This window comes from Anomalospiza imberbis, chromosome 2, assembly GCF_031753505.1.
Source record: "Anomalospiza imberbis isolate Cuckoo-Finch-1a 21T00152 chromosome 2, ASM3175350v1, whole genome shotgun sequence".
Classification (NCBI taxonomy): Eukaryota; Metazoa; Chordata; class Aves; order Passeriformes; family Viduidae; genus Anomalospiza; species Anomalospiza imberbis.
In genome coordinates, this window is record NC_089682.1 from 34,481,645 (window position 1) to 34,499,175 (window position 17,531).

General features: G+C 43.8%; 2 protein-coding genes across 3 annotated transcripts in view; one reads left to right on the forward strand and one right to left on the reverse strand.

Annotated features, from left to right (window-relative positions):
* CRYBG3 (crystallin beta-gamma domain containing 3) overlaps window positions 1–6,527 on the forward strand; it is a 79,721-nt gene extending 73,194 nt beyond the window's left edge. Inside the window, exons 18-22 of the mRNA XM_068180475.1 lie at window positions 613–752; window positions 3,971–4,094; window positions 5,334–5,492; window positions 5,762–5,921; window positions 6,432–6,527. Of these exons, the coding sequence (XP_068036576.1) occupies window positions 613–752; window positions 3,971–4,094; window positions 5,334–5,492; window positions 5,762–5,921; window positions 6,432–6,520 (672 nt within the window). The 3' untranslated portion in view covers window positions 6,521–6,527. The remainder of the gene's footprint in view (window positions 1–612; window positions 753–3,970; window positions 4,095–5,333; window positions 5,493–5,761; window positions 5,922–6,431) is intronic.
* A 2,254-nt stretch (window positions 6,528–8,781) lies between these two features.
* Window positions 8,782–17,306, reverse strand: RIOX2 (ribosomal oxygenase 2). 2 transcript variants are annotated; one of them, XM_068180476.1, is made up of 9 exons: window positions 16,818–17,306; window positions 15,619–15,738; window positions 14,909–15,037; window positions 14,121–14,224; window positions 12,233–12,335; window positions 11,765–11,930; window positions 11,289–11,377; window positions 10,055–10,165; window positions 8,782–9,022 (listed from the first exon to the last, which is right to left on the reverse strand). In XM_068180476.1, exons 1-9 carry the CDS (start codon window positions 17,247–17,249, stop codon window positions 8,861–8,863), a joined length of 1,416 nt encoding a protein of 471 aa, XP_068036577.1. In that variant the 5' UTR covers window positions 17,250–17,306; the 3' UTR covers window positions 8,782–8,860. The 2 variants fall into 2 exon arrangements, with proteins under 2 accessions (XP_068036577.1, XP_068036578.1); XM_068180477.1 differs by having other exon boundaries at window positions 8,782–9,019; window positions 16,818–17,305.
* Window positions 17,307–17,531: the final 225 nt, after the last annotated feature.

Consider the following 17,531-nt stretch of genomic DNA (forward strand, 5'->3'; position numbering starts at 1 on the left):
GGCAGTCAACTTTAGAAAAGGACATTAAGTGAAAAATGTTTCAATTCTACATGAGATTATAGAATTTCCTTATTATGCTCTTCCTTCAAGAATGACAGAAAAGAAATAGGAATGACTGTTAAAAACACTGAGAACTTTTTAGTTAACCTTTCTGACCTTTTACAATTTGTAGCTCCTTAAAATGTTTGCGGTGAACTACAGCTAATTGAAGTCTGTGGACGATAGACTTTGATTTGACTCACTATTTTAGGTGCATGTTCCATCAATAAGTAAATAAAGTGGATTTTTGAAAAGCAATCAAGGCCCTGATGATACAAATTGGCTCAAAATGAGTTTTTCCAAACAGAGGCCTCTGCATCACTTGGTGACTGTGCCTGGCCTGTGTCACTGGGCCACTAGACTGATGACAAAGCCACTGATAAATGAAGTTTGTTTCAGCTCTATGTGCTTTGGGGTTTTCCCTTGCTGAGGGAGCATAAGCTAACCCAAAAGCATTGTAGGAAATTCAGCTGAAGTGGGCCATCGTATGATGTCGGCATCATATCTAACACAGAAATTGAACTATTCCCACTAAAACTTTGTGCTTTTTTTCCTTCCTTCTTCCTCTCCCAGGTTTTTGCTGAGCCTTCCATCAGTCTGTTCAGCCTGGAATGCTGCAAGGGCAGAGAGCTGCACTTCAGTGAACCAGTCAATTCTGTTTTGAGTGAGGACCTTCATTTTTACACCCAGTCTCTGTGGGTGAGAAGTGGATTGTAAGTATGGATTAAATACCCCTATCAGTTTTGCACTGTAGGAGCCAACATTGTCTCACGATTATTGCCTTGTTCATGGAATGGTTTACATTCTAAACTTCTGTTCTGAGGCACAGACTTTACAAGGCAGGTAGTGTAAACTCGGAGTGCCTTTATTAACAGGCTGTAAAATGCCAGCTATAAACTGCAGTGATTTAAACTACTGCAGTGGCTCAGGGAAGCTTGATGGGCTGACTGGCTGCCAGAGAAGCAGCAGCTTCTGAGAGGAGCTCAGGGTGGATCTGTCAGCTGGAACAGTAATTTGCTTCTGTTATTTAACCTTCTCCAGGAGTGTGAATGTACACCCAGGTTCTTCTGTGAAAACCTTTTACATCTGCAGAAGTGACCTTCTAACCTCTTCCACATCTCTCCCTTTCTCCTTTTGGAAGAGCTCCCAAGTTTCAGCCAGGTTTTCAGCCTCCACACCCACAGCAGCAACAAATAACTTGTGGAGTCTCATCCTGCAACTGAGAGTGGCTGGAAACTGCTGTTCTCCTAATGGGACACACATTTCCTATGTTTATGTTTGACCTTCCCCCACCTTTTCCACATGGGCAAGGCTTTAATTTTCTTGAGAGAATAGAGAACATAAGTTTCCCCACAGAGCTTTCCCAGTTCACAACAGTTCCCAACATTTGTGCCACTTCCATCCTGAACCTTTGCTGAAAATACAGAAGTGTGCATTGTCTGGAAATTCAATTCCTTTGCCCCAGTAGTTGACAGAAGGAAGGGTGATGGCTTTGGGACCATGTGGCAAGAAAGCACAGGAGAGTGGGTGCAACAGGCCAGCCCCTCCTGCATCTTTCTGCTTCTTTTTGGGTGTCCAAGCCTGGTTGGGTGCCTCCCTGTCCCTGGGATGTTCAGGGCAGAAAGGCTGGTTTTCCTCTGAGCTCTTTTCGATGCTTCCTAGGAAAGAGAGTAAAGATTTTCCCAAGGATGGTGTAACACAGCTGTGGAGGCTCCCCAGCTTCAGACTCTGCTAAATGCTGGTTGCAAAGCAGCAGCTCTGCAGCAATGGGCACTGCATCATCTCTTGCCATGGCTGGGTTACACTCGGCCTTTGGTCTGGCCCTTTGCATTCCTCCCTTTGTCTTTCTTAAGCTTTCCCATCAAAGTTTGCAAGACCTAAGTTGCCCTAAAAAAATAAATGTTTTGGGATGGGCCCTATTCAAAAGGGCTTTATTAGGAAAAATTCTCACAACTTTCATAATGAAAAATTATCCATAGCTAAAATTATGCTTTTTGCTCTAAGCATGTGTGCAAATTCACCTGTGCACTTGGCTTTCAGTTCTAGTGCCCTCTGGTCAGCTTCTTTGTGTTTGAGGAAGCCCATCTTGCACTGATCCTTGTTTCATCTCAAACACTTCATGCTTGCACTGTGGGTTTTTTTCCTGAACCGGTGAAGGATAAAAACCTGTTCTGAGTTGTGAAGAACTGTGTTGCACATCTTCACTAAAAGCAAAGCAAAAATCATTGAGGGGGAAGTCTGAGCTGAGTTGAACTGTGCAAGAGATTTTTAGTGTGTTGATTTTTAGTGTGTTGATTTTGCATGGTTTACCTGTGTCATTTGCATTGCACCATGTGCTGTGTTAGCCACAGAACACCCCACCTGTTAAGTAAAGTATAGCAGTGTATTTAACAGTTCACAAGAGACTTCCACAGCCTGTCCCCCTCCCACACAGCAACAGGTAGCCTAAAGGCTGAGGGTGTCAATTGATTGTGGGATGTCCTAGAGGGTTTGTTTGCCTTATCTGGGATTCAGAGTTCAGGAAGGCAGACTTAGAGGTTTTTTTGGCTCCTGGTCCCAAAGCCTGCTGTCAGCTTTAGGCAAATAGCAAAGATTTATGTAAAAGGCTTCTTCCTGAGCCAATTGGCCATCTCAGTAAGGCACAAACCTGGAATCTGCCTTGGCAAAGGTTGCTGGGGTTCTCAGAGGTGTGGGAGAGGTGGCACAGCCTGTGTGAGAGCAGAGATGGCTTTTGCCTGTGTCACTGAATGCCAAGAGCCCAACCTGGCTTAAGATGGTGATCACTGTAAGTTTTTCCCCTCTCTGTTTCCTATAAATGTCTGCTTTGAAACTGCATTCCACGTGAGACTGTTCATGCTCCAAGAGCAGTGTTAACAGTGAATTCTCAGTGACTTGTCAGAAACCATTGCAAGGGGAAAAAAAGGCAGGAATGTGTTCAAAGTATAAGGAAGACACAGGGGCACTCAGGCTGCCCTGAATACCTGTTAGTCAGGAGGTGTGGACTTCGTTTGAAGAAAAAGGGACCCAGCCTCATTGCCAGGCAGCTCACAGCTGGCAGAGTTGAGCCTCCATGGAGCCCTGAGCACGGCTCAGTTTCTCTGAGTTGTGGGCACTGGGCAAAAGCAATTCCAGGTGCTGTGAGGCTGTGGGTGTTTCCTCAGTGACTCAGAGCACAGCTATCCCTCATGTTCTTGGCAGCTGACCTCTACAACAGGTAACCTGGGAAACCAGCTCTTCCTTTGTGCTCAGAGGAGTTAATGAGTCAGGCATTTAGGAGTCACTGTCCACACAGCAATGTGCTATTGATACAAACAGAAGGGATCTGTGCTCCTGAGGCTGCCTTTGTGAGCAGCATTTACTGAGCAGATGCCCAGATAACAAGGGGTCTGTATGAGCCAGTGCTTTAACTGGGTGTTACAGGACTCAGCCACATCGATGGTGTATTCATGACAGGAAAATCTGCTGGAGCAGGGTGTGGGGCTTGAAGTGAATACCTGTAATGTGTTTTCAGACAAGTGGAATTGTATGAAAAGCTTTAACTGTAACAAAAACATCAGATGAGATCCTCTCTTAATGTGCACAACCAGGCAAAGCTGCAAGTGTGGCTCCCTAGTTTCTTTACACGGGTCTGGCTGAAACCAGCATTATTCCCATCTGGGCTTGTGCAGAGGTTCTCCTTTTTGTGGGGAAAAAATGGAGGGGGAGAAGGGAGGTGGGAAGTGTAATCTGCAAGTTTTAGGCAGACAGACAGAAAACAGGTCTGAATTTCAACAGAAGGCAGTCATCCCACTGAAATGGATGGCATTTTGCAGCACAGGAAGAGGCATCACTGTGGAGAGCTTTGGGGGCTTCCAAGAGCACAGCTCTGACCTGCAGTTTAGTTTTGCTGTGGATAACAAATGCCCTTTCACGTTCTGTTTTGTGTATTCAGGTGGATTGCCTACGAGGGATGCAATTTTTTAGGCAAGCAGATTCTGCTGGAGCCCAGGGAGATTTCAAACTGGAGTGAACACAGTGGCTGGAAAGTGATTGGCTCCCTTCGTCCTGTGAAGCAGGTACTGTAAGACTGAGCGAGAAAAAGGGGGTTTTATGGACAGGGGTTTGTGCACAGGTATCAGTTCTACCACCAAGCACATTGGGGTGTGTTGTACTCCTTAAATCAGGCCTAATGATGACAGCCAGAAAGACCCACTGGAAGATTGCTGAAGGAGAAAATGCCTCTTGTAGCAGTTATTGAGATCTGTGTTAGGTTCCTAAAAGGAAATAATTTCCAGTATCTTGGTGCCAAGTTTTGTTTTTCTGAATTGCTCATTAGCATGTTCTGTGGATGCTCTATTTTTACATTTTTGCCATATAACAATATAATGAGGAAATCAGTTCCACACTGACTTGTTTCATAATTAACATAAATGGAAGCAAGAGCGAATTTTATTGTGCTGTAGCCTGAATTTCCAAAAGAGGCGAAGCTCATGCAGTTCCCATCAGGTTTTCCCTCTCTGTCTCACCCCAGGTAATTCCAATTTCAGTCTCATTCAAAGGTTGAGGTCTCTAAACCACAAAGAGTAACTAAACACTGTACTGATACAGGTTTTGTTTATGGATGCTTAGTGGGAGAGAGGTCTTATTGTCTGCAGCTCAGGGTTTGTTTTAATATGGAAAAAAAGGAGATTTAAATCTCCCAGAAAAAAAGCTGTGCTGGAGTTGGGCTTCCAACAGAGCTGCCCTTTATAACTCCCTGCTCTTTATTTGCATTGAAATTAGTGAATAACAGAGCAAAAGCTCAAACCCTGCAGTAGCCATGCAAAATCCTCTTTATTTTTTGAGTAAACCAATAAACAGGGATACCAGGTCAGTGCCCTGTTTTTCCATGTAAGTTCAAAAACAGTGGTGCGTTTCTCTGCCATGTATTCCAGTTAGTGAGGGCTGAGGTTGCTGGATATGTATCTCAGTAAGTTTTGTGTCCCAAGAATTAAAAGCTTACAGAGTACAGCCCTTTTACTGCCCTTGGAATGTGCTGAACTAGGCATATTTGCAGATCACAGGAATTAGTTCTATAGCCATAATTACATTATTTGAAAAAAGACCTATCTGCCATTGCTGTTTATAGCTGCCCATCTGCATGTGAAAAACCACTCACTGTTCTTCACATGCACGTTGGTTTCCAACCAAAAAATAACTGCGCATCCTCAACTGAGAACAAAAATGGAGCATAGATGGAGGGGAGGATGGGAGGCCCTCTCACTTCGACTGGCTTGATCTCTGTGTTGTAAATCTCTCCCCTCACCCCCTTGCAGCCAGCAGTGTACCTGAGGGTGAGGAACAGGGCCCATGGCAAGTACCTGACCGTGGCTGGGAGCCTGGCAGACATCCGGGCAACCTCAGTGTGCGCGGCCCCACGCAGCCGCAGCGACTCCCAGCTCTGGCACTACTGCCAGGGGCTCCTCAAGTCCAAGGTGAGTTTGAGTGGTTTTCTATTAATGCTCCCCTTGATGCTCTGTTATTTTTTTTTAAGCTGATGGTTTAATATTAAAAAAATGAAGTACCATAGACCAGCACATTTGATCAAGCAGCTAGTTGCGTGTTGAACACTCTCTTCCTTGCTTGCTTCCCAGGGTTTTACCAACTACAGCAGGATTTACTGCCACATGCTCAGTGCTTGCGACAAATCAGGCACAAAACTGAGCTCTGTGGCCTGGATCTCACTGCTCTCCCTGTTTCTTAGGCCAACAATACCTGTCTGGATGTCATTGGGGGCAGAGATGTGCCTGGCGCCAAAGTTGCCCTCTGGACAGAACATGGGAGGGACAGGCAAAAGTGGAGACTCAATGAGGATGGAACCATCAGTTCATACCTCAGTGAGCAACTGGTGCTTGATATTAAAGGTATTTAAAAACAAAAACTCTCAAACTCACAGGTTTTAAGTGTGTTTTTTGATTAAGGTTAACTTTCATAGTCCAGCACTTTTTTTTTCCCTTTGTACTTAAGGTCAGAAACTGAATCCTACCTTTCCTGTCCAGTTGCTTGACAGTGGGACAAGAAACAACAGGGCAGGGAGGAACCTTTCTCTTTTGATTCCAGAGGTTTATTTTGATCAGATGAACTGTTATGCTTTGGGGAGTTAACTAGTGCAGATGGGAAGGAGTGCAAGTTACAGAAGACAAAGTGGTGAAGGAAAATCAACCACAGATTAGCTCAAAAAGAGAAAACGAGTTTAAAAAAGAAGGCTGGTTAAAATTGTCATTGCTCAGTTGCAGACACCAGCCCCCTACCTCATGGAATTCCTATTTTTCAGCTGATTTTCCTACTTAGTCACGCTTCTCAAAGATTGTATATAATTTTTATGAGTATTTCTTTCAAAAGCTTTTCCTTCATGACTTCCTTTTGTTTTTAAGGAGGAAATTACTATGACAAGAATCACATCATTATGAATCAGCCAATAGAAAACAAACCTTCACAGAAATGGGATATTGAAATACTGTGAGTAAAATCCACCCCACTGATGGACTTCTTGTGGGCTACCAACATGTAGAGGGGAAGAAAGAACCCAACTACTGAAGTCACACACCACTGGAACCATAAGCAGCAACTCCTCTCTATTTTCCTTCATGCCAAGCACCAGCTCCTAAAAGAACTGAATTTTGCACAAATCGGGAAGATGGGAGGTTGATCCAATGTCTCTCTCTAGGGAAGCTGATCTGCAGAGGCTGTTCCTGTGAAAGTCACCATTACCCTTCTCCTGAAGTATGAAAGGTAACTGCAAAAGAGCAGGCAGAGGTTCTGCAGCACGGAAAGTGCAAGAGATAAGAGGGGAAAGGCTCTTCAGAAATGCTGTCTTTACCTCCCTCTCACACTGCTGGAAGCTCACCAAGGAGTGAATGCACGGATGAGCTTCAAGGAACTTGAGTTGGGCTTTTATGTCCCAAGTGAAACTGTTCAGGCTCCAAGCGATCCTGAATCATGTCTCTCATATAAATCAAATTTATTTTGTTCATAAGGACACCTTTGAACTGAACCAAGGAACACCTTGGAATTCCAGCTCAGCATGTGAAATGAGGTAATACAGGGGCCTTTCACCCCCTAAATGATACTGGTAAGCCATTGCCTTCTCTGCTTTTAACAGCACCAAAACCAACTCACCTTGGCATGTATTTCCAAAGGTGCCAGCAGCCTGCATTCCAGGGCTGCCTTCATGTTCCCAGAGCAGCGTGAATGCATGTCAGGGGCACCAAGGACAATTGATGGTCCAGAGCTTGGAGTCCCAGGGCTATCCTCAATTTCCACACTATGCAACCACAGCTATTGCTCCAACAGAGCCAGAAAAGCTTTTTCCTGGCTCAACCACAGCCCCTTGGAAGACTGTGAACACCTGACATGGAAGAGAAGTCCCTCAGCTCCCTGGCTTCAGCAGCACTAAATTAATCTTCATTGAAAATATTTTTTTCCAGCATTTGTACATTCAGGGTATGTATTTCTAGGACTATTTAAAGAGTTCAGGTTAGCTGAAGACAGATATTTGAGATTGCAAAAGCTATGCCAGCTGTGCACTCAAACAGGATCATCCCCAAACAAAGACATAACTCTTAAGTTTGCCATAGAAATAAAATATATGGATGTCTATTTTTGTATGAAATTGAGTTCTATCTAGTACTATTTAAAAAAAATCTACTTGCACTTACTATTTTACATTCTAAAATTATCATAAATCTGCTGTTTGAGTAAGATCCTCAAATGTATGTATATATTTTTTCAACTAAAGCACTTACTAAGCTTTTTTCCATATAAGTCAGTACATCAAGTGTTCTGCATGTGACTTTCCATATGAAATTTTAAAAGCCTGTGTAAAAAATTGTGTTTTTTTTAAATGAAGAATGACTAAATCATACTTGGTGTCTCAGTGTTACATAAGAAAGTAAAGCAGGCTTTTGTACTTAAGAGACCTTGAATGTAAAATGCTAAAGCATGTATATTTTAACTGTATAAAACTTTTTAGGAGAAACATTTTGCTGGTTGGTTTCATTTTAAACAAACTAAATAATAGTTTTCAGCAGATGTTGAGCACATTCCTATAAAAATATTTATTTTCCAATGGCCAAAAAAGGGGGATAAGTATATTGAATGTGTTGTCACATGAGATTGCACATTAAAAATCAATGAAGTATTAAAGTAACTGCACCAGACTCATCAAAACCCACTCAAGAGAATACTGAAGATATAGATTCCAGCTACAGGCTTTTGGGTTACTTTCACTTGAAATTGGTGCTGAGGGAGGTAGAGGATAAATATTATTGTTTGTTTATTCCAAGGATGGCAGCATCTGAGGGAAAAGGGGTTTTCTTGGGCAAAGTCTTCCCTGTGGGAACAGCATACACAGCTTTTACCAGGAAGCTTTTGTTCTGTCAGGGCAATCAAATAGCTTTTCCGGCTGATGAACTTTACAAATGAAAAAAAAAAAACAAAAAAAAACAGGTTAATGTTTTATGCCCAAGGTTTTGGAGCCTGTTCCATGTATAACTTTAGCTGTCCTCCACAGCCCAGCAGCTCCCCAGAGGGAAGGGGACACCACAGCACTGGGGGCACTCAGGAGTGACTTCATCCAGCCACAGACCTGAGCTGTGGCTCACTTACCTGTTTTTCCATGCCCAGTTTCCCAGAAGTGTGGAAAGACAGTTAACACTTGGCACCAGAAAGCAGCAAAGTACAGATACTGCAATGCTTTGTTAGCACTACAAACCAGAGGCTGGATGGATTAAAAAAACCTAATTTAATAAACCTTGGTCTGAAGAGATGCTTAATAGCCAGAAGCAGCTAATTCACAAAAGCATCAAAGAACTTCAATCAGACATTCAGTCCAGAGTGACAAGGCAAGGTTTTCTTTCTCTGCATCTGAGGTAAGGTTAAGCTCTTTAACATTAACACTGCTGCTACTCCAGATCTGCTTCAGTGCATCCAAGTATGACAAAGGGAACCGCAGCCCGTGAATCTGCTGGGAAGGAAGAGACAGAAAAAGCTCCTCAGCAAAGTGTAGTGACTTTATCACACACCAGTGTGAGGCTGTGGGGAGGGAGCAGCAGGAATGTGCTCCAGTCCCACAGCACACTCCTGTTGGTGACAGCATGCCTCAAAAGCTACAGTTTTACCTAGATCTATTTTACTTAGAAGTAACTCTTCCGTGCTGTAGCACACTTTACAAGGTAGGGATGTTATGGCACATGTGACATCTTCCTGTGGTTTCCACACAGAAGAAAAAAAATAATTTTAAATTTACCCTCTTGCTAACCCTTGCCATTATTTTAGCAAGGTCACAGAGCTTTACTTCTAGCTGACATCTGCAGTCTTTGGGCACAGAGAAGCACAGAGGACCTTCATTCCCAAACTCTTTTTTAAGGGCAGGAAGGAAGATCCTGGAGATATGTATGTGCAGCTCAGGTACCAGTGTCCAGCCTCAGCTCTAGAGGAGCAGTGGGATTTACCTCAAAAGGAAAATAACAGCCTTGTAGCAATGGCCAAGCCAAAGCCAGGCTGTGCTCTGTTCTGCCTCCTTGGTGGAGTCTGTGCAGACCTGAATTACATTTTAGAAGAGTGAGGTCTTTAGTCCCAGTGCTGACCTGCCCCAGGCTGAAGCAAGCAGCCCTACACAGGGTGTTGCAGTGCATACAGGAGCTAACACAGGTTTAACATGACAGAAATGAGGTGCGGTGATCCCCATGGAATGTGTGCTACACCTCCAGCAGCCTCAGACAGGACCTGCTGAAGGATACACAAGTAAGAGAAGCTTTTAGTTGCTCCAGCAGCTTTGCTAACTGGGCCACGGGGCATGCACAAAGACATCCCACTAGCATCTCAAATGGTTAATTAAGCATGAGATCACTTTACTTAGTTCTACTATTCACTGCCTGTGTTGCAGCTTCAGCTCATCCTGGTACTCTGGGAATGGGCTGTAAAACGCTGGGTGCTGAAGAACACAGCCAAAGCCACAGTGGTAAGATAAATTTTAGGTGTGTTTGCAGGAACAAACCTGTGCCAGGCCATCCTCACTGGCAGTGTCATCCTCTGTCCCCATCATGTGAGTTTCTCTCCTGTTCTTTAAGGAATGATACACATAAACCATCTCCCTCCGAATGTCATCCTAAAAGGCAGCAGGAAGAAAATGGTCACAGGTGTTCCACATCCTCACACCCACCTCACTCCAGTGCCAGCTCCTTAATTCCACAGGCCACTGTTAGAGCAAGGAAGGCAAGTCACCTCAATGGACTGACCCAAGAGCCACCTCCCACAGCAAGAAGGGACTCCCCAAAACACCTCTGAAAATCCATTTGCAACTTTCTGCCTTAAAACTGACCCTGCTGGAGTCACAGGACTGATGCTGTGTAGAAAACAGGCCATTTAAGGCACCTCTCCTGAAAAGTCTTAATGAACAGGGGTGCATCAATAAATCTCAGAGACTGATCTGTCTCTTAAAAATCACATGCCCATTATCAATCCTTGGTCAAGGCTGTGCAATAAAATTGGGAAAAGAGTTTCCAAACCCTACACAGTCTCACAGCAATATGGACACAAGTAAAATGGAGGAGAAAAATCAGAAAGTTCTGGTATGTTTTTCTTGGAGGGACACCTTCCACTCACACAAAGGAAAAAAAAAAAAACCAACCACAAAAAAACCCAAAAAAACTTTTACATGATAATCCATCCTCTGTATGTGTTTCCCCTCCCCCCATTTTTTTTAAACTAAGATAACAAAAAAGCACTTCTACAATTTCATACTAATAAACCCTCACAGATAAGCAGCAGAGTAAACACAGAATGATGCAAGGTGCCAGTATCTATGTTGTGGAACCATTACTAAGTTCCACTGTCACCCACCAGGTACAGAGATAACTCAGTAGTAAAGACTAAATGCAACCCAAAGAATTCCCTCTCTTCAGGAACCCTAATTTTATAATTTCTTCATGTTCTTAAATACAAAGAAATTAAAGAATAATCTATTATCAAGAGCCATTTTAGCTGCTGCAGTGACTTACCCCACGTGATCCAGATAAAAGCCATGCAGAATCACAGACAATATAATTCTGTACCTCCCTCCAGAAGGCTGGAATGTACTCAGCAAACAGCCCCAGGATCTCTTAACAGCAATAATGGGATGCAGGATCCAACCAAGCAGAACTGCACAACCCTTTTAGCACAACTGTGCAACAATTCACATGCCTCCCACTCCCCACCCCAGGCATACAAGGGGGGCTTCTTATACTTACAGCATTCTCTTGATCTGGTTCCACAGTGATGATAGCATGGTCTCTAAACTGCAGTCTGATTTTGCTATCTATTTTTGGCATTTTCCCACCTGGAAGAATAAATTCTCCCTTAGAAAAAAGGAAGAAAACCAGACATCATACAAATTGAGCCCCCCGTGCACTACCCATTCTCTCTTAGCCAGATTTTTTGTTAACCTGTGTTTCCACAGCCACAAGTTCTCAAACTTGTGGTGGAAGGAGCAATGAGAAAGATTTTTTAATTCTAGGATAACCTTTATTTCAGTCTAAGTGAAAGGGGTCATCTCTCCTGCCAGACACTGGGAATTGACCAAGACAGGTGTGCAAACACACACACAGCCAGGCACCACACAAAGCCTAGACTGTGATCTTGGCCTGCCATGAAATGCTACAAGTTTTAAGAGGCAGACTTGGCCACTACCATCACATCAGCCAGTTTTGGGAAGTTCAAACTCTACCTGGAGTCAAAGGATCAGAGTCACATCCCAAGCACGGCGGCAACCGGTGCATGATGAAATCCTTCTTCATGTCGGATGATCTCAGTTCCCTGGAGCTCTCCAGACTGTCTGCAAGCCTTCTCAGAAGGCTGCTCAGCTTTTTGGTGCAGTCAGCTGTGTTCACCTGCTAAACATCCACAGAGAATTCAAGCTGAACAGACCAGGCCTAAAGCAGTGCAGCAAAGCAGTGAAAATCTGGACACACCTCTTATCTTTCCTTAATCCCAAACCAAGCTTTGTTTTCCTTCACACATTCCCCACGAGCTGTTCTCATATCAAAGTTAAAGCAGCAGGACAGGACTTTAAGATGGCCCCACAACGATTCACAGCTTCACTGACTTAAAGATTCAGAAGCTTGGCCTGTCAGAACTTTTTCTGTCTGACAGATCACCTGGATGCACCATTATTCCCCGAGTCCCACCTACTAACCATGAGCAGTTGCCTTGGAATGCTTGTCCTCAGTGCCATGTCCTCTTTTGCTGTATCAAACACCAGGCCAGGAATTGCATCCAGTAAGAAATCTCCCCAAGAGCTGAAGGACAGGAAGAAGAAAAAATATTACTGAAATAGTTGCACTGAAATAAAATACACATCCTACTTTTTTTTCCTATATCTTAACTAGTGTTAAGATATAAAAGAATTATTACAGTCTCTTTTTTTTTTCCCATGTCTACTCAAATGTTTCACTGTCTGCTACCCAGTGGGAAGAAAGATCTCTGGACAGTAAAAGGAATTGGACATTTACTTCTTAGTGCTCCTCTTGCCCCCACCAGTTTCCATCTGCCAGCAAATGCCTTCAGCTACTCACTGCTTTTCCAAACTCTCCTGCTTATCCCACACGTGCTCGCCTCTCTGCCTGCTGGGATCTGGTCCACACAAACTCTGCTTCAACAGAGATGTCCCTTTTGTCTTAGTGCCTAAAAATACCTGCAAGTGCCACCTCCACAGCTATTTTCAAATTCTTCAATTTTCCAAGGAAATGTTTCCACATCATACTTCCATCTACAAGCCAAATCAAAACACCAGGAGTGCTGCTTATTTTACCTACACTTGCTGACAGCAGGAGCAGAGAAGGCTCTTACACTTCATTGCCAATAACCTTAATGGAAGATGATTCCACTTTTTAACCTTGGAAGAAGAGCAGTCTTGAAGCTTTTCCTACTCTTCTGCTCAGCCATGACAGACATCCCTGAGGAGTGTGCTCCTGACAAGTCACGCACTGGACTGGCCCTGGGCTGGTGCAGCCATGGAGAAACTGCACTGGCTCCACACAAGGCTGCAAATCTCCAGCAATCCCATTAGAAGGAGCTGAATCCTTGGCCTCCCAGCACTGCTTGGCCAATAAATCCAAACAGATCCAGTTGGACAAACCCTGCTGTGCACATTGGCCACAGGCAGAGTGACCAGCAGCACTGACTGGGCTTCCACAGTGGCACAGCTGGTGGTTAGAGATTTATCCCAGTTATCTAAAATATGCCCAGACTTGTTCTGCCCTGTTTTGCAGCTAACAGAAATCCTTCCCAATTCCCAAGTCAGGCCAGTAACTCCAAGCCCAGCACCTGAGAGCTGGTGACAGCAGCAGCAGTTTTCCCTGTGAGATAATGTTTCAATGGGGGGACAAGGACCTGACCTGTGTCAAAAGAAATCTGACTCTCATGCATAGGGTAGAAAATGAAAAACACAGATTAGCAGAGAATATTTGCATGGAAGAATTTGTCTGAAGAGGTGTGGGTGACCATGAAATACAGGAGGAAACCTGATGAAAGGAATAACCCATGGCTCTTTATCTGGATTATGAAACGAACAGCAACTTCAGCCACTGGTGAGGGTTTTTTTTTAAAGACAGCAGTGAGTTTGCAGTTGTAACATTATCTTCCACATTAAAGTCTCCAGCTGGTAAATAATAAATAAAGCAATTAAAAAGCAATCAAGCTTGCTGCATGAAAACCTGGCAAAGAGGCTGCTTCAAACAACAATGGTCTCCCTTCCCCTCCTTCCCCCAAACCTTCAATTACTGCTACCTCAACACTTAGATTCTGTCCCTAACAGCAGGGCACCTATGTAATAGTGGGGTAATCTACCTATATTCCATGTCACCACATCTCTGCCCTATCCCTGTGACACCCACAGGAAAACAAACCACACAAGGGCTGAATGGGATGAGCACAGGAAAGACCCAAGCAGAGCTCATTGCAAGGCTATTTTTTTTAAGAAATAGGACATCACTTCTTTGAAGCACCAGCTTCAGGTCTGTACAACTCACAAACATCATCTGGCAAAGGAAAGCCATACAAAACAAGAAATAAAGAGGAATTACTTGTTTTGGTAGGTGCTGATGGTCACGTGTGTTGAATAGGAGATCCCATGAGGAGTGTCAGCCTGGTGAATAGTCCCTCTTGGGAAGTACAGTAAGTCACCTGGCTGCAGGAAAGTGAAAAAGAATTGATACATTTAGGCCTCTTGGTCACACCTTACTGTAGTCCAGAGAAAATAACTCTGAGCAAACAGACTGACAATAAATATTCTTTAAAAATCACAAAACTGAGCAATTATCCAATGTACACTTTAATAACATAAAGCAACCTACTGTCAATATTTGCTCTGCACCTGTCTGCACACACGAGCTTTTAGCAAGCTAGAACATGCACAGTCCTGCTGAGCTGCATGAAGGGGACAAAGCAGCTAAGATGAATCTGCTGGTAATTCAGTGCCATGGGAATTTGGTCAGTGTTTCACAAGAAAAGTCAAATAGTCTGAAAATTTTAGTTAAAACACTTAAAAAAACAAGTAGAACCTCCCCTGTCTTCTCACCTATGTAAATTAAATAACTCCACAGAAAATAATACAGATCGGGGAAGTTGAAACAAGAAAGAAATGCAAATCACATGAAACTGCCTCCACAAAGGAAAAAAAATCAGTTTACTCATGCCTTTTCCTATAAACACCAGCACAAAGAGAAAGTTTGTAGAGCAATACTGATGAACTCTAATTCCATTTTAAACTTATGGTCTTTAAACTTGGTCTCATCAGCTACTTCTAAGAGCCTACCAAGCATGATTCTTGCTACCACAGCCCAGACCACCTGAAGCAATTAAATTATAATACCTTTAATATGAATTCATGTGTGGGACTCCCAATCCTATCTTCTGGCTCAACATTGTACTCCCGAGCCAAAGGCACCGTTGGTTTGTAGAGCCGCCAGTGCTTCTCTCCTTCCAGCTGGAGGATGAACACCTGCAAAAGACCATGAATCCAAATTTTTTGGGGTGGCCTACGGAAGCCCTGCTGCCCCTCACACATCCAGCTCATCAGGTATTTTAATTTATCTTCTGACTCACCAAGTCTGTGGAACCAAGCCAGAACCAGAGACAGAAATACTGGCAGAGGTTGCTTTCCTGACAAATACAGGTTTTCCCCTTCCCTGCTCCCAGCTACTCCCCAGCACAGCAAAGACAATTCCTTTCACATTTAGATATGTAAATGCAGAAATTAACATTCTAAATTCTTGTACTTGAACTAAATTCTTGTACTCTATTTAGAGACAACAGAGAGAAGAGTTGTGAAGTGTGATCTGTTTTATCCTGAATTTGGAAATCCCTGTTCCTCTCCAGTCACTTAAACTTAGCCATTACTATTAGCACACTTTCAGCAAAAATACATAAGGAAGCACTTGCAAATAATTACATTAAGTCTTCAGTGGAAAACCAGAACTCTTTCTAGAATGTTTATTGTGGGGAAGAGGTGGAAGCACAAACAGAGGCATCCACTGCCAGGAGCCCACAAAGGGTCCCACAGACAAGGTGGTGGTGTCCTACCTCGACATCATCGTAGTGAGGGGGAAGGCCCTGAGACCCCTGGGGAGTGATGTAAACATTGGAGCCCACCAGAGACCCAAAGTAACACTCCAGCTTCTCCTGAATCTTCCACAGCTCCTCCTATTAAAAAAAAAAAGAAAAAGAAAAAAGAGATGCTGTTACTACTGAAGGGCTCAGCCAAGCTCACCACTGAGGAAGAACAGTGACATCCCCACAGGAATACACAACCTGGGAAGCAGCTTCTCCTCCAGGCAAGCATTGCACTGGCAAAGAAGATCTGCCATGAAAGTAATGGGTAGGCCAAAAACTCTGGTGCCCCAACAGAACACTGATATTTGCTCTCTACCCTGTACTTCAGCATACAAAACCAGGCAAAAATGAGGCGAAACAGAGCAGAATAAATGACCCATCATCCCATCTGCATCAAAGAAAATAACACAAAGGTTAGACACCTTTTATAAGTGATTCCAATTGCTTGGGAATATTCGAGTACAAACTTTACTCATTCATACCCAACACGGGTATGAAACATCAGGAGATGCCAACAACTGAGATCAGTCAGTGGCACTACATGTGGGACTCAGCTGTGTATTTGGGTCCTTAGTTGGGCCCCCCTGACAATTAGACTGCCTAAAAAGGGACAAAAAAGGACTACCTAAATCAAAGTACCTCCAAGTATCCAAGTCCTTTACAAGAGTGCAGCACCACTGTCTCCTTCTCACACACAAAAACTGAGGACACTCAGCTAAAATGGGGGGGGTCACTTCCATGGTGCAATTCAATGTTAATCCATTGGCAAGAATGGTGGAGTGTTCTGGAAGTACTTAACATGTAGTCAAGTACTACTTGATTAAAGGGAAGGGGTACAAAATGCCCTGTTTGCACAAGGAAAAAGTGGGGCAGAAGAGATAATTTAAGCACAGAGATCTAATCATCAATCATATGCATTTAAAAAGCATACTAAATATTACAGAAAAACATTATAGCATGAATCACACTTTGTTCTTACTGCAGAGCACTGAAACATGATGGGCAGTGCAGAAGCATAAACTGTGTTTGAATACAGTTCATGTAAAGATTCCAGCAGGTCATCAATGCCGACCTCCCCTGGGGGCAGATATAAAGCCATGTCTAGTGCCACACAGCAAAAGCCACACCACATTACAAAACAGGCATTAATCACAAAGAAACAATCCCACCTTAAATCTCTGAGGTTGATGAAACTGTATTGTTGCCTTTTTCTGGTCAAAATCCTTCTTCAGCTGCATGTAATTCACTCTACCTTCTTTATTTAAAACCTTCTTTTTCCCATTGACACACCTGCAGACATTCACATCTCGCCCGTAGTACAGGCCCTGGCTGCACAGCTCCTTCAAGTGTGACAGCTGGAACAGGGACTGGTAGTAAGCAGCCGCTAGGGCATCATTCCTCTGAACAAGCAGTGGCTTCTGCTCCCAGTAGTCCCTGAAAAACTCCTCTTCTTCGATGGGAGAGATCAGGCTCCTGAAGAGGCTGTCTGGGCTCTCAAAACTCAGGACTGATGGAGAACCAGCTGTGTCCAACCTGGGCCGTTTGCACTGAGCCTGTGTTTCCTTTGCCGCATCTGCAATCTTCCCCCCCTTCTTGGGCATCTTCCTGTCCAAGGGGAGAGAAACCCAGAACAATCAGTAAAACACAACATGAAGAGGACACAGGCCCAGGGCAGCAGCTCTTGCCTTATCCAGGGGGATATCACAGTACACCGGGAACAGCTGTGGCTTCAGGGGCTCACTAATTGCTCCCAGCTGCCATGGAACCCAATGGATCATTACCGATACAGGAACCCACCCACACAAAGAACCTGTGGGCAAGTGGACATGTAGCAAGAGCTTCCAATTTTTTTATTTTTTTTTTTAATTAACTCAGCTTTAAGA